The sequence below is a fragment of the Mytilus californianus genome, unplaced genomic scaffold, assembly GCF_021869535.1.
Source record: "Mytilus californianus isolate M0D057914Y unplaced genomic scaffold, xbMytCali1.0.p SCAF_3, whole genome shotgun sequence".
NCBI lineage: Eukaryota > Metazoa > Mollusca > Bivalvia > Mytilida > Mytilidae > Mytilus > Mytilus californianus.
This window is the reverse complement of record NW_026262679.1, coordinates 130,688,437-130,706,097: the sequence shown is the minus strand read 5'-3', so window position 1 is coordinate 130,706,097 and position 17,661 is coordinate 130,688,437. Positions and strand designations below refer to the sequence as shown.

The window sequence follows — 17,661 nt, the reverse complement described above, 5'->3', positions numbered from 1 at the left end:
AGCGTCTCTGTGAAGGGTAATAGAGTATTTTCCATAGGATAGAGTCGTATTTAATAAAGCGCACACTTGATCAAGCGTCTCCGTGAAGGGTAATAGAGTATTTACCATAGAATAGAGTAAATTAACACCCTTGTATAAGCCAATCAAAATCTTGCATACAAAATATCAACTTGAGTGGGTTTTTGTTTGTCATGTTTTCACCACTGCCTGTTTCTTAGGCAGATTGGTACTTAATTGTAATGGATTTTGTGTTGGCAAATTTCTCTGTCTATAAATAATAGATTTGGGTCCATGTTATGTTAAGGAAAATCAATCTAAAAAATTAATTGTAAGATGCACAAAAGATTGTTTGAAGTAATTCTGTCAGGTTTCATTCCATTTCTATGTAAACTTTAGATTTAAGACAGATAGACAAACACTATGTTTCCTCAGTTATAATATTGGGAGACATAATTAATGTACATAAAGCCATCTTTTTTATATCTAAAATCCATATATATTTCTGTTTAGGTTTCATAATAAATTTAAGAGTTTTTTAATACAAATATGAACTTTTTGCTAGTATATTGCAGTGCACTGCAGACTTCCACATTTTCCTAACACAGGAAAATCCATTTTTTAAATGAAATTGCTCATGAATAAAATCAATCAGTGATTAAATGAATTTGTCTGTACATATTGTCTTTGATTGTTAATATTTAAAACCTATTGATAACTGACAACACTGACACTTTAAATTCTCCTAATCCTCAATGGCTTTCTGGGAACATATACACAATGTTGACAATCAGGGAATTGCTCTTGAATGCAGGGTTACATCACAGGTCCATTTAGGACCATATTCTAGGTTTGAAGCAGAAAGGAATTCTAGAAATGTAACATAATGAGTTTTGTGAGGGATCCTCCGCAATAGACACAATGACATGTGCCACTATGCTAAGAAGTCCAAGGTGAAGGTGAACTTTATCATTTTTTCTTTGTTGTGATAACTTGATAGACTTGTTTGAAAGTGTTCTGTCTTTATTTCTTCAAAAACAAATTGTTTGATGCTTAATAACATAATACTGATTATTGTGCAATACATTCTCCTGACTTACTAATGGGAATTGTTTTTCCATGAATTTTATCTGCCCATCCTGCGTAGTAATTGACAACATCTGATGAGAAGTAACATTCCCCAAAAGCTTGTGTGTATGGTTTACCATTATCTAAAGTCTCCAAACTCTGAAAGTGTTAAATACCAAAAATCATTATATAAGAAAAATTATACCATTTGACTTTCTCATGTTTATCTGTTACAAACTAATGATTTTTTAGTCCGCATCTGATCAGAGATATGCCTTGTCAGTACTTATAAGTTATAAACTATTAATTTCTAACTCTGATCCAATAATTATCATCCTTTTCTGTAGCAACTCAACGACACAAAAAATTCATAAATTGTTTTATGGAACCCTGTGTCATAGAACCCTGTGTCATAGAACCCTTTGTCATAGAACCCTGTGTCATAGAACCCTGTGTCATAGAATCCTGTGTCATAGAACTCTGTGTCATAGAACCCTTTGCCATAGAACCCTGCTGTGTCATAGAACCCTGTGTCATAGAACCCTGTGTCATAGAACCCTGTGTCATAGAACCCTGTGTCATATAGAACCCTTTGTCATAGAACCCTGTGTCATAGAACCCTGTGTCATAGAACCCTTTGTCATAGAACCCTGTGTCATAGAACCCTTTGTCATAGAACCCTTTGCCATAGAACCCTTTGTCATAGAACCCTTTGTCATAGAACCCTGTGTCATAGAACCCTGTGTCATAGAACCCTGTGACATAGAACCCTGTGTCATATAGAACCCTTTGTCATAGAACCCTTTGTCATAGAACCCTGTGTCATAGAACCCTGTGTCATAGAACCCTTTGTCATAGAACCCTGTGTCATAGAACCCTTTGTCACACCTGTGATTAATATAGCTGCTGTCAGCGTAAAGGCAAGGGATGACAAACAAAACCCGAGTCTATTTATCAGGGTGAAAAATTCCCAATTTTTCTTCAGATGCTATTTATAGATCAAGAAGAAGCTTCTGTCCAAGTTTTGTTACATTCCATGAAGGTTTGACAAATTTTTGATGTCTAAAAATTTGAATCGCAAAAGCTAAGTCCATCCTTTAGTGTTTAATGGGGGGAAAAAAATCAAAATTTTGCCATAGATCCAATTTTTTAATCATAAAAAAGTTTTTATCAAAGTTTCTTTAAATTCTATTAAAGTCATATGAAATGACTTCTTGTAATTTTAATGTTATCGAAATTATTGAACCAATGCATGCATATATACTAAACTAAGTCATGCACCTGTCCTAACTCATGAACCTGATGTTCAGTGGTTGTCGTTTGTTTATGTGGTTCATAAGTGATTCTCGTTTCTCGTTTTTTATATAGATTAGACCGTTAGTTTCCTATTTGAACGGTTTTATACACTAGTCATTTTTGGGTCCCTTTATAGCTTGCTGTTCGGTGTGAGCCAAGGCTCCGTGTTGAAGGCCGTACTTTGACCTATAATGGTTTACTTTTACAAATTGTGACTTGGATGGAGAGTTGTCTCATTGGCACTCATACCACATCTTCTTATATCTATGTTTTTGATATTTATCACAAATCTATAACATATTATCGACAAATAATATTTCACTCAGTGATCGTTGATAGCAAGCTAATAAGGTCTTCCCACTTTAATGTGGAAAGACCTATTGATTTTGTTCTGATTATTTTTTTCTTTTCTTTTGCCAAATTATTTCTTGTGCTGTTTGGTTGTTTCAGAGATGTCGCTTAGATATTTGATATATGATATCTAACAGTTTTTACGCTTTTAAAATTGACACCACGTAAAGGAACACATTTCTTTGTAAGAGTTATCTCCCCAAACACTGTTTTTCTTGTGTCTGCTACTCCTTCGCAACCGTAAAAGATTACGACAAAATTATCTCACCAATTATCTCATTACATCCTCAGGATCTTAAGAATTATTTTGACTGAAGAGATCTGGAGATTCCATATGAGAGTTATTTCCCCTTATGTATTCGATATAAGCGAAATGTAATAGTAACTCATAAACCATAAGTGAAAGAGACCTAGGGTCTTTTGATTTGAGGTCCTGGGTCCACCAAAAAGAAAATGTGGTAAAGGTCAAAGGTCAAGATCATGTTTTAATTATTTTGCTTTTGCTTGTGCATGCTTTTCCCAAACAACTGTAATATATATCGACAAAAGATTTTCACTAAATTATTAGCTGTGATATGTTGTAATAGGAAATATCATTTACTAGGTGTTTTCTGCCCTGGAATGTTAGAAGAATGGTAATATTACTTATTATACTGCACTCGTTCTATTTGAGCAGTCAAAATGCGTTAACCGTATATTTCTATGTCATATACAGTCACTGACCTGATATCACTTTTCCTCATGAATATTTAAATAGAAATTGCCGAAATTATAATTAATTATTCATACGACCTATTCAACCTGTTCTTGTTTCCAATGTATATAACGACTCAAACTTATTTCTTTTGCAATTTTTAGAAAAAAAAACATATTTCATTTGTTAATATTTTTGGTGTGCAAACTATAAATCATTATGTTTTATGTTTATTGTTGATATTTTAGTTCATTCTCAAGCAAATTCCTTCACCATCGATTGCGGGTTTCAACAGGTAATGTACATTTCATTGTGTTGTATATTTGTCCGCCTGCATGATATGAGGCCTTTTTATAAAAGGGGGAAGTTTCCCAATATTTAAATCAAATAATAACATAAACACATTAAACAATAATTGAAAATGTTTTTTTATTAGATTGCAGTATAAAGACAATAATAGTGCATTGACTTGACATATCAACGATATAAGGATTTCTAAGCCTCATCCTTATATCGTTGATATGTCAAGTCAATGCACTATTATTGTCTATTTAACAATACATAGTAGAGACCTAAGAGACCTTGAAATTGAGGTCAAGGTCATATATAAATTTGACGTTCTAGATATTGACATTTACTTTAATTTCATATTTATATATAATAAAGCCATGGGACCTTTTTCATTCAGTTGTAAGCCATATGTCCGTGAAAGAATCAACCGTAAGTGACTTTATGAAAACCGGAAGTAGCTATTTTTTTGAACTTATTTAATGTAAAAGTATAAAGAACCATACATTTTTGGAATCAGTGTCAAGTAACCTATCATATTAAACCGAAAGTGACATTTTTCACACTGGAAGCTACAAATTATCTCCCTTATTTCAAACAAAAGTGTATAGAAACCATATATTTTTAGAATCAGCATACAGTAAGCTATCATCTGACACCGGAAATGACATTTTAAAAAATATTTTCATATCAAAATATATCGTATCGGGTGGAAAGACCTTCAACTGTTTTCTAAACAATTGGTTTGTAATTAACTTTTGTGTTTGTGGCTGAAGTTTACCAGATCATGAAATTGATAAACAAACAACACAGAGCATGTGGAGCACATGACAAATAAGTGAATTGATAAAACATTGATGCTTTTTTTTTTTCTTTTCATGCGTTCCCATTTGTTATTTAAACTTTTCCTTAACAGTTGTTATATAATTTGATGTATTTAATTTGTTCCTTTAAGAATCAGTTATTACTGTTTACATTCTTTCATCACTGTTTTCCCCTCACACTTGTGCTGTTCGGTGACTGAAGTTCTAACGAGAGGTTCTAGTTAAGATCACTGCATATGGGAAAATATTGGCAAATTAGTGTACGGGAAGACAATAATTCATTAGCAGTACATTTATGAAGATTTTGAAGTTCACTCACCCTTGTTTCATAGTAAAACTTAGCCATTCAAGTATATCAATCATATTCAACTTTTTTTTAATTTGAAGCTCGAGTCCTATGACTTTAAGGTTTGACAAAGTTATCTACTAAACTGTTACCTGCCAAAAAAAGTCCTTTTATCATTTAAATTAAGAAAAATGAGGAAAAAAATCCAAATTTTGCTTTGGATTCTGTCTTTTTTAACAGAAAGAAATTAATGGCTTCAAACCTAGTTTCAGACAATTCCATGATGGTTTAACAAAGATATTGATAAATACTTTTACAACAGACGGAAACCGAAACACTAACGAAGCTGATGCCAACAGCAGAATGTAGGATGTCTATATCTTGCCTCTGTGACTGAAACTTCTTTATGTTTGATCAAGAAATAGCATCTAAAGAAACTGTTCATCATTTTATTTTTTTTTGTATTTTTTGCAGTCAACATTACAGTTTTACACTGAAAGCAGGAATGTTAGGTGAGACACAGGGTTCCATGGAACCCTTTACAATTTTTTTGTATTATATTTTTTTGGGGGAAAAATGGAGAAAAAAACTGTGTCTATGTACTGTAAAGCAAATTTGACTACTAGTATCACTTAATAGTACTTTCTCTTATATAAACCTTGTTGTAGAAAGTCTTTGTGTATAGGTAGGACAACAGTTAAAGATAAGAACCCAGTAATTCATTAAAGGTGAGATAAGAAATTAAGTCCTATTTATCAAAGTGCTGAAAATTCGGGCGAATTACTTTTGTGCACATTTGAATCCAGACACGAAACCCAAATTCAATCTCCTAATTGTTCATTGTTGTTGAGCAAGATACAATAAGGGTATAAATAACGTATAAATTATTGTGTCATATCAAAATGATATTTTAAAAAAATAAATGAATTGTGTTTACCTGTTAAATGAATGTGCACAATAAAAAGCTGCAATCAAATGTAATGCTCAAGGAAATCCTAAATCAATAATATATGATGAAATGCACAGGGAAACTCCTAAATAAACTGCATATGATGTAATACGCAGGGAAACTCATAAATCAACAATATATGATGTAATACAAAGGGAAACTCCTAAATCAACAACATATGATGAAATGCACAGGGAAACTTTACACAGGGACTCCTAAAACAACTACATATGATGTAATACACAGGGAAACTCCTAAATCAACAACATATGATGAAATGCACAGGGAAACTCCTAAATAAACTGCATATGATGTAATACACAGAGAAACTCCTAAATCAACTACAATAGTTGAAATGCACAGGGAAACTCCTAAATAAACTGCATATGATGTAATACACAGGGAAACTCCTAAATAAATTGCATATGATGTAATACACAGGGAAACTCCTAAATAAACTACATATGATGAAATGCACAGGGAAACTCCTAAATAAATTGCATATGATGTAATGCACAGGGAAACTCCTAAATCAACGACATGATGAAATGCACAGGAAAACTCCCAAATCAACAACATATGATGTAATACACAGGGAAACTCCTAAATCAACTACATATGATGTAATACACAGGGAAACTCCTAAATCAACTACATATGATGAAATGCACAGGGACACTCCTAAATCAACTACATATGATGAAATGCACAGGGAAACTCCTAAATAAATTGCATATGATGTAATACACAGGGAAACTCCTAAATCAACAACATATGATGAAATGCACAGGGAAACTCCTTAAATCAACTACATATGATGTAATACACAGGATGTTTTTACATCCTACAAGATATGACAATAATGGGATAGTTGTAATCACAAAGTTCTTTTCACCATGATGTACTTTTACAAATATACATATACACACATATAGTCATAAACTCCGGTAAAATTATCATAACCAGACATCCTTCATATGTGACAGCCCCATTAGACAAAAGAATGAGGAAGTGTATTACTTTTTACATCTGCCCTTAACTTACCACAAATATCATAATATCAATTATATCATACATTATGATAAAAAATCCTACTTAATTCATATTGAACAACTAACCAGACAAAGACTTTGAATTAGTAAACCTTTGGACATTACACAAGCTTACCATTATTTTGTCTAATAATTGCCATATGGAAGGGGAAATAATATAACTTACACCCAAGTACTGAGCATCTCTTTCTAGGAGGGTAGCAAATTTCATCAAAAGTTTCCCTCTCTTGCTGGCATCCATTCGTCGCCATGGTGATCCGAGTTTGAAAGCTTCTTTTGCTGCAGCGACTGCCTTATCAACATCTGCCTGAAATGTAAAGAATAGGACAATAATGGAAAAGGCAAGACGGTTATTACATTGATTGGATGGTAACGAATAGGACAATAATAGAAAAGGCAAGACCATTATTACATTGATTGGATGGTAACAAATAGGACAATAATGGAAAAGGCAAGACCATTATTACATTGATTGGATGGTAAAGAATAGGACAATAATAGAAAAGGCAAGACCATTATTACATTGATTGGATGGTAAAGAATAGGACAATAATAGAAAAGGCAAGACCATTATTACATTGATTGGATGGTAACGAATAGGACAATAATAGGAAAGGCAAGACCATTATTACATTGATTGGATGGTAATGAATAGGACAATAATGGAAAAGGCAAGACCATTATTACATTGATTGGATGGTAACGAATAGGACAATAATAGGAAAGGCAAGACCGTTATTACATTGATTGGATGGTAACGAATAGGACAATAATAGGAAAGGCAAGACCGTTATTACATTGATTGGATGGTAAAGAATAGGACAATAATAGGAAAGGCAATGCTGTTATTACATTGATTGGATGGTAAAGAATAGGACAATAATACAAATGGCAAGACCATTATTACATTGATTGGATGGTAAAGAATAGGACAATAATAGAAAAGGCAAGACCATTATCACATTGATTGGATGGTAAAGAATAGGACAATAATAGAAAAGGCAAGACCATTATTACATTGATTGGATGGTAAAGAATAGGACAATAATAGGAAAGGCAAGACCGTTATTACATTGATTGGATGGTAACGAATAGGACAATAATGGAAAGGCAAGACCGTTATTACATTGATTGGATGGTAAAGAATAGGACAATAATAGGAAAGGCAATGCCATTTTTACATTGATTGGATGGTAAAGAATAGGACAATAATAGAAAAGGCAAGACCATTATTACATTGATTGGATGGTTAAGAATAGGACAATAATAGAAAAGGCAAGACCATTATTACATTGATTGGATAGTAAAGAATAGGACAATAATAGAAAAGGCCAGACCGTTATTACATTGATTGGATGGTAAAGAATAGGACAATAATAGAAAAGACAAGACCAATATTACATTGATTGGATAGTAAAGAATAGGACAATAATAGAAAAGGCAAGACCATTATCACATTGATTGGATCTGACTGGTTTCATAACGAATATAAATATTTAGTGCATTTTCAGCCTTATTTTTTTTACTATTTTATTTCTAAGCACTTTATATATATATATATATATATGATTTTCTAGGCACTTTATATATATATAAGTCTAAATTAAATAACGTTCAAACCTATGATTGCATTGGATAAAAACCGCGATTTTTATATGTGTGCATGCAAAACAAATTTCTTGGTAGAGGGGTACAGCACATACAACATTTCCAAAAGACCAAAGAAGTGAAAAAGTATATTTCAACAAAACGCATTTGACTAGCAGGTCGAACAATGGATGTTCTTAAACCCTAGCTGCTGATTGCCATTGGCGATTGCCAAATAAACGGATCACCAGATGTAACAAAATGGATCTTAATTATAAATTTAATAATATATATATATATAAATGCCTATAAGAATGTAACTTTAACACACTAATGAGTGTTATAAAAATAGTTGTTATATTTTATATATTCACGCAATATTTCGTTAAACAAATTAGCTTCATCAGGCGCGTGCAGCCATCCAGGTAAAAATCAGATGCTGTAAAGAACTTTTTGCCGCTCATTGTACATGTCCTTTAAATATATTTTTGCAGCTTATTGTACATTGCGATTATTAAAATTAAAACAAATAATTATGTTAGTTAAATAGTAAGAAGTTCAAGATTTATTCCTTTGGATTCTGATAAAACTGTTTTTCATCTTTCTCATTCAGTCCATCAGGTTCAATAGTACATAGCTTATGCATCCAAAATCTCTCTCTCTATTTTCTACTTTGGGTGTCCTAATTTGAAAGGTGATATTTTCAAAAGTATGTCCTGTTCTTAAGAGGTGTCTCGTGATTGGGCAGTTTCTTTCTTTAGTATAAAATGACCGGTGATTATTAAGTCTGATGTTGAATTTAGTTTCTGTTTCGCCAACATATTGCAGCTTGCAAGTTCCAAAAGTAAGAATATAAATACTATTTTCCGTTTTGCAATTAGATGTAACATAGATGTTGTATCGCTGCTTTGTTACTGTGCTGGTGAAAGAGTTTTCAGTGTTGGGGACTTTACAGCACTTACAATTGCTTCTTCCGCATTGTTTGTAACACGCAATTTTAGAGGTCTCTTGTTTTTTTACTTTAGATGTAACAAGTATGTCTTTGAGATTTGGGTCTGCGATAAGCAATAACAGGAGGTGATGGAAAAACCTCTTTTAAGGAAGAGTCATTTTCAATAAGACGCCAGTGCTTGAGGACAGTAGATGAAATATTTGTCAGATCGGGATGGAAGGTGACAACAAACTAAATTCTATCTGTGCGGGTCGTCTTATATTTGTATTCCATGAGGATCTTCGATCTTTTTCGATATATAATTTATTATAATTTAGTAACTGCATCAGTTGATTTTCAAACTGATCCACGCCTAGATAGATTGAATGTTGATTGTTGCTATTTTTAGACACTATATATATATATATATATATATATATATATATATATATATATTGCAATTCAATAAACTGTTGACACAGAGATATGTCTCCCCTTTTTGTAATTTTGATAGTATAATGGCAATATTTAAACATATAAACTATGCAAAACATTCAAAGTCAATGAACCATGACTTAAGGTGCAGGACCAAATAACCTCCATGGAAATGAGAAATACCAATGCTTATAAAACTGCCTACAACTTACCATTGACTTATCATAAGTGGTTCCCTTAACACTATAACCTAAACACAAACTTTAAACTTGTAAACAATGTAAAAGTTTCAAAGTCAATAGAGCCAAATAATATCCATGGAAATGAGATGTACCAATGCTTATGCATCTGCATACCAAATATCATTGACCTACCTAATCACAAACTTATACATGTTAAGTAGGCAAAAGTTTCAAAGTAAATAGACCATGACTGAGGGGGCGGGATCATATAATCTCCATGGACATGAGAGGTGCCAATGCTAATACATCTGCATACCAAATATAATTGAAGGTCATATTGATTCAGTCATTATAGCATTAAATGTATTGCAGAAACACTTGTATGACCTTGGTAAGCAGTTGGTCATACTGATTCAGTGATTACAACATTTGATGTATTGCAGAAACACTTATATGACCTTGGTAAGCAGTTGAAGGTCATATTGATTCAGTTATTACAACATCAGATGTATTGCAGAAACACTTGTATGACCTTGAATTGGTAAGCAGTTGAAGGTCATATTGATTCAGTCATTACAACATCAGATGTATTGCAGAAACACTTGTATGACCTTGGTAAGCAGTTGAAGGTCATATTGATTCAGTCATTACAACATCAGATGTATTGCAGAAACACTTGTATGACATTGGTAAGCAGTTGAAGGTCATACTGATTCAAGCAACAAGGATTAACCATAAAATAAAATGTAATAAAACTTCTATGAACCTAAAAGGGAAGGTGAATTTCAGGTTCATTTAACTGTAGGTGAACTATGATCTCTTAAGCTTTTGTATTCCTAATCTTTGTAATTGCAATTTGTCTATAAGAACCAGAGCAAAACAAATAAGACACTATGCAGATTTCCTGGACTAATTCTTTCTAAGATTTCCATCCAAAATGTTGATTTGAAGTTTGGTGAGACTCTTATCCTCAATGACTAGGGAAAGAACCAAGCTGTTTGCATAGATCTTTGTGTTAAATGCTATATAATATAGGAATATAAAGCAAGACATTTTAAAGCAGAAATGGAATCAGTGAGTGTATGTAATACAAAGTTCTATAAAAGGCTTCTGTAATTAAACTGAGAATGAATAATGACTCTTCAAATGACAGTTTTATTAAGAAAACATCATTCAATTTAAAAGTGGGTTTTCAAGTGACTTATTTCAAACCATACTCTGTGATTGATTACCAATTAACATGAAAGATCATGAAGTTATATATCCATGTATATGCAATTTCAAATAAAGATTAGTGTCAAACAAATTGATATGGAATTTTTTTTGGACAATATCTTGTTTTGTGATTACAGTAGAAAAGAATCACATGCTAGTCAAATTAATTGTGACTAATTTTGATCAAGAGGTTATATATAGTTAGTATTGAAGGTTCTGAAGCTAAATCTGTCCAAATTTTCACAAGGATGAACAGTCAAATCTCAGGAATAAGGTCACCCCATTCAACATGTTCACCCCATTCAACATGTTCAAGCTGTTTCAATATTTTAATACCTAATATTTTTCAATTTGCTCTTGTTAAAGTTTTTACCTGAAATCACCAGTTGAAAGAAGATTTGGTTAACACATATATATGACATTTTTCTGATGGAAAATTAAAAACAACAAGTGAAACTGAGAGCTACTGCTCGCTGATGATACCCTCGCCCCAACTGGATAATTTTAATAGCGTAAAAATATGCAGGTAAACAGGAAGTTGTTGAGTGATGAATCTGAAAACGAATCACAATGTACAGCTGACTTATATAAACCCTGAAACCAAATTTCAGAAATCCTTATGATGTACGGACTTATGATGGACAGACTGACGGACGGTACGACGGATGGACAGACGGATAGACAGAGGTTATTAATAAAATGCTTCGCTGGGGCGCAGCTTGATACGACCGCAGAGGTCGAACCCTGAACAGTTGGGGCAAGTATGGACACAACATTCAAGCTTGATACAGCTCTGAATTTGGATTGTTATTAAATATTTGACACATCATAGGTTTCTGACACAGAAAGAATGTGGTCTAAGAACTTGAATTTTTTTAATTTACCTATTATGGTCCAATGTCCAAAATCAAAATACATGGTTAGATTCAGCATATAAAAGAACCCCATATATTCAATTTTTGTTAAAATCAAACAAAGTTTAATTTTGGACCCCAACTTGGACAAACTTGAAAACTGGGCCCATAATCAAAAATCTAAACACATGTTTAGATTCAGCATATCAAAGAACCCCAAGAATTCAATTTTTGCTAAAATTAAACTAAGTTTAATTTTGGACCCTTTGGACCTTAATGTAGACCAATTTAAAAAACGGGACTTAAAATTAAAAATCTAAATACACGGTTAGATTTGGAATATCAAAGAACCCCAATAATTCAATTTTTGATGAAATCAAACAAAGTTTAATTTTGGACCCTTTTGACCTCAATATGAACCAATTTGATAGCGGGGCCCACAAATAAAAAATCTAAATTCATGGTTAGATTCAGCATATCAAAGAACCCCATATATTCAATTTTTGTTGAAATCAAAAAAAGTTTAATTTTGGACCCCAACTTGGACCAACTTGAAAACTGGGCCCATAATCAAAAATCTAAACACATGTTTAGATTCAGCATATCAAATAATCCCAAGAATTCAATTTTTGTTAAAATCAAACTAAGTTTAATTTTGGACCCTTTGGACCTTAATGTAGACCAATTTAAAAAACAGGACCCAAAATTAAAAATCTAAATACACGGTTAGATTTGGAATATCAAAGAGCCCCAATAATTCAATTTTAGATGAAATCAAACAAAGTTTAATTTTGGACCCTTTTGACCTCAATATGAACCAATTTGATAACAGGGTCCACAAATAAAAAATCTAAATATATGGTTAGATTCAGCATATCAAAGAACCCCATATATTCAATTTTTGTTGAAATCAAACAAAGTTTAATTTTGGACCCCAATTTGGACCAACTTGAAAAATGGGCCAAAAATCAAAAATCTAAATACATGTTTAGATTCAGCATATCAAAGAACCTCATATATTCAATTTTTGCTAAAATCAAACAAAGTTTAATTTTGGACCCTTTGGACCTTAATGTAGACTATTTTGAAAACTGGACCCAAAATTAAAAATCTAAATACACTGTTAGATTCGGCATAACAAATAAATAAATGTGATCAAAGATTTTACAAATCTAATGCGCCATACTGTGCAATTAAAGATTACTTCTTGAAATTTTTCAATATTTGAAATTTGAAAAAAAATAATATTTGAAAAATAATTCTTTTTAATTTCTGAAATCTGAAATGAGAAAAAATTGACCCCCCACAATTTCTTTTTATCCCCCCCCCCCCCTTTTTTCCCCAAAAAAATTCTTTCCCTCAAGATATGGTCATAATCTCAATTCAAATTTCCAATGGAGTTGGCAACCATATTTACCCATTTAAATTTACCATAGTGCTAACTTAATCTATTTTATAATAGAATTAAAAATATAGTGTCAAATCTTTCATATGGATTTTTTTGTAAAAAAAAATGATGCAACATTTGCAGATATTTTTACTAGTCTTCCTTTATAAATATGCATTTCTTTAAACATAATTTAAAAGCAGTATAAGGGAAGTAACCAAAACGTTGTATTTGGATTACCTCCCTTACCTTGTTTAAATTATCTTTATTGTTCATTAACCATTACTTTATACATAATTTAAAAGCAGTGTAAGGGAGATAATTTCAATGATGAATTTGATTTATCTCCCTTACACTGCTTTAAATTATGTTTTGTACTAAAGTATTTGTCCATTAACCAGGACAACCTTGTTTTTCCCCCTTTTTTGCCCCTAATTCCTAAACGGTTTGAGCCATAACCCCCCAAAGCAAATCCTAACCATCCCTTTGTGGTATGGAAACTTGTAGTATAATTTCAGAGAGATCCATACACCGTTCCACAGTTATTGTCTGGAAACTAGAAAATGCTTATTTTTGGCCCCTTTTTGGCCCCTAATTCCTTAACTGTTGGTACCATAACCCCCAAAATCTATCCCAACCTTCCTTTTGTGGTATTTAACCTTATGGTAAAATTTCAAAAAGATCCATTCACTTAAACTAAAGTTAGAGTGCGAAAACCAATGTGTATTCGGACGACGACGACGCCGGACGACGACAACGACGACGACGACGCCAACGTCATACCAATATACGACCACAAAATTTTTTTGCGGTCGTATAAAAACAGTATACCCCACTTTTTTAAAGCTGTGGTATAAAAAACTGAAAAATAACCCTCTATGAAAATTAATATTTTACTAACCAACATACCATGCAACACTAAAGATGCTAAGTTGTCTTGCTTGATTCAACTTTTTTTTATTATCATTTAAGAGGGCAATAGATTAACAAAATGAGGTCACGGTCAAGTAAACTTCACAGGTTTAAATATTCACCAACATGTTATGAATATAATAAAATGCTCCGCTGGGCGCAGCTTGATACGACCACAGAGGTCGAACCCTGAACAGTTGGGGCAAGTATGGACACAACATTCAAGCTTGATACAGCACTGAATTTGGATTGTGATTAAATATTTGACACAGCATAGGTTTCTGACACAGAATGAATGTGGTCTAAGAACTTCAAAATTTATAATTTACCTATTCAAACCATATCATTATTATTTGCTTTTATATATAAATCAGAAATAACCAATTTAAAATGTTCCATTTTAAAGAAAAAAAAAGAAAAAAAAAGGAAAAAAAAATCCTTCCCCCAAATTTTTTGAACCCCTTATGATTCATCAGCCCCAAACTCAATCCCAGCCTTCCCTTTGTGGTATGGTACCTTGCAGTACAATTTCAGAGAGATCCATACACTTGAACACAAGTTATTGTCTGGAAACTAGAAAAATGCTTGTTTTTTGCCCCTTTTTTGGCCCCTAATTCCTAAAATTTTGAGGCAATTACCCCCAAAATCAATCCCAGCCTTCCCTTTGTGGTATGGTACCTTGCAGTACAATTTCAGAGAGATCCATACACTTGAACACAAGTTATTGTCTGGAAACTAGAAAAATGCTTGTTTTTAGGCCCATTTTTGGCCCCAAATTCCTAAACGTTTAGGGCAATTACCCCCAAGCTCAAACCCAGCTTTGCCTTTGTGATATGGAACCTTGTAGTACAATTTCATAAAGATCCATACACTTACACACAAGTTATTGTCCTGAAACTAGAATAAACAGCTGCGCCATGAGCGCATGATATGCCCGCCGTCTTGTGTGTGAATTTTTATGCAATAAGCATAAATAGTTTCTGACATACGGCGTGACATGCGAAAACCCCCTTTTTTTTTGTATTAATATAACTAAGAAGTGTGTAAAATTTTAAGCAATAATCATAAATCGTTTTTGAGATACTGCGCGACATGTGAAAAACCCCTCCCCTTTTTTTTACAAAATACTCAATAACTCAAAAATAAAATTTTGAATCATCACCAAATAGTATACAGATCTTAAGGTTAATATAACTAAGAAGTGTGTAAAGTTTTAAGCAATAATCATAAACTGTTTTTGAGATACGGCGCGACATGTGAAAAACCCCTCCCCCTTTTTTAACAAAATACTCAATATCTCTAAAATAAAATTTTGAATCATCACCAAAAAGTATACAGATCTTAAGATTAATATAACTAAGAAGTGTGTAAAGTTTTAAGCAATAATCATAAATTGTTTCTGAGATATGGCGCGACATGTGAAAAAAAACACACACCTGTTTTAGTTACTAAGTCCCGTAACTCAAAAAGTTTTAATCTTATTTTCACCAAAAAGTATACAGATTATTTGACCATCAAAAGAAACAACTATGTTTAGTTTCATGAAATTTGGATAAGTCATTCTCAAGTTACGGTGCGACATGTTTAGGCCGGACAGACAGACGGACAGACAGACAGACGGACAGACAGACGGACGGACGGACAGACAGACGGACAGACAGACAGACGGACGGACACCGGACATTTGTATACCATAATACGTCCCGTCAAAAATTTGACGGTCGTATAAAAATGCTTGTTTTTTGCCCCTTTTTTGGCCCCTAATTCCTAAAATTTTGAGGCAATTACCCCCAAAATCAATCACAGCCTTCCCTTTGTGGTATGGTACCTTGCAGTACAATTTCAGAGAGATCCATACACTTGAACACAAGTTATTGTCTGGAAACTAGAAAAATGCTTGTTTTTTGCCCCTTTTTTGGGCCCTAATTCCTAAAATTTTGAGGCAATTACCCCCAAAATCAATCCCAGCCTTCCCTTTGTGATATGGAACCTTGTAGTACAATTTCATAAAGATCCATACACTTACACACAAGTTATTGTCATGAAACTAGAAAAATGCTAGTTTTTTGCCCCTTTTTTGGCCCCTAATTCATAAAATTTTGAGGCAATTACCCCCAAAATCAATCCCAGCATTCCCTTTGTGATATGGAACCTTGTGGTACAATGTCAGAGAGATCCATAAAAGTTATGTCTGGAAGTTACAAAAATGCTTATTTTTGGCCTCTTTTTGGCCCTAATTCCTTAACTGTTAGTACCATAACTCCCAAAATCAATCCCAACATTCCTTTTGTAGTATTGAACCTTATGATAAAATTTCATAGAGATCCATTCACTTAAACTAAAGTAAGATTGCGAAAACCAATGTGTCTTCGGACGACGACGACGCCAACGTCATACCAATATACGACAAATTTATTTGCGGATTTTGCGGTCGCATAAAAATATGGAGATGTGGTACGATTGCCAATGAGACATTCTATCCACCAAGTGGACGTAAGCAATTATAGGCAACTGTATAGCATGTTTGTTGGTATACATTTTGGCTATTCTAAAATTCTGGAATAATACAGGTTCTGCTATAAATAAAACTTTTCATTGCAAAGTATATTATTTGTAGATATAGGTACTTCAAAATGAAGATTATTACATAGCTAGTAAAGATTAATGCATTTACAATATTCATTTGTTTTTCATAAAGCTAAAACTGATATTTGCACAAATCTCTGCCACCCATTTTTTTCATGAGTATGTAAGTGTTTGTTTTATTACAAAGTCATTTATAGGTATTACAGTCATATATAATAATCATGATCTTAAGAGTCTCTTTATGATAACTGTATGATCAGCTGATAATAAGATAAAGTTTGTCAGTTTATCTAGTCCAAATACACAATATACATGGTATATCAATACTTTATATATTGACACACAGGTTTATAATCTAGAACATGTTTTTATATAAACCTGAAGTAAAAATTTAATTTTTCAGTGAGGTCAGCAAATGTTTTCTATTCACCATAATAAACAGGGGGAGGTTCATACCAATTGTTACTCAATACATTCTTTTGATCTAACAAACTTAAGAAATATCTGAGGGTCTGGATGGGAGGGTCTTTCATGTCTGTATTCTTTAATTTTTTAGGCCATTATTCTCTATTTTTTATTATTTTTGCCCATTATTCTCTCTTCTTTATTTTTTTGGCCCATTATTCTCTTTTCTTTATATTTTTTGCCCATTATTCTCTTTTCTTTATATTTTTTGCCCATTATTCTCTATTCTTTATATTTTTTGCCCATTATTCTCTTTTCTTTATATTTTTTGCCCATTATTCTCTTTTCTTTATATTTTTTAC

At 32.6% G+C, this 17,661-nt stretch overlaps 1 protein-coding gene across 3 annotated transcripts in view; it reads right to left on the bottom strand.

Annotated features, from left to right (window-relative positions):
• LOC127736242 (retinal dehydrogenase 2-like) overlaps positions 1–17,661 on the bottom strand; it is a 56,759-nt gene that overhangs the window by 29,628 nt on the left and 9,470 nt on the right. For all 3 annotated transcript variants that reach the window (XM_052246834.1, XM_052246833.1, XM_052246832.1), the window contains exons 3-4: positions 6,972–7,112; positions 1,098–1,224 (exon numbers count right to left, since the gene is read on the bottom strand). In XM_052246834.1, coding sequence (XP_052102794.1) covers positions 1,098–1,224; positions 6,972–7,112 — 268 coding nt within the window. The remainder of the gene's footprint in view (positions 1–1,097; positions 1,225–6,971; positions 7,113–17,661) is intronic.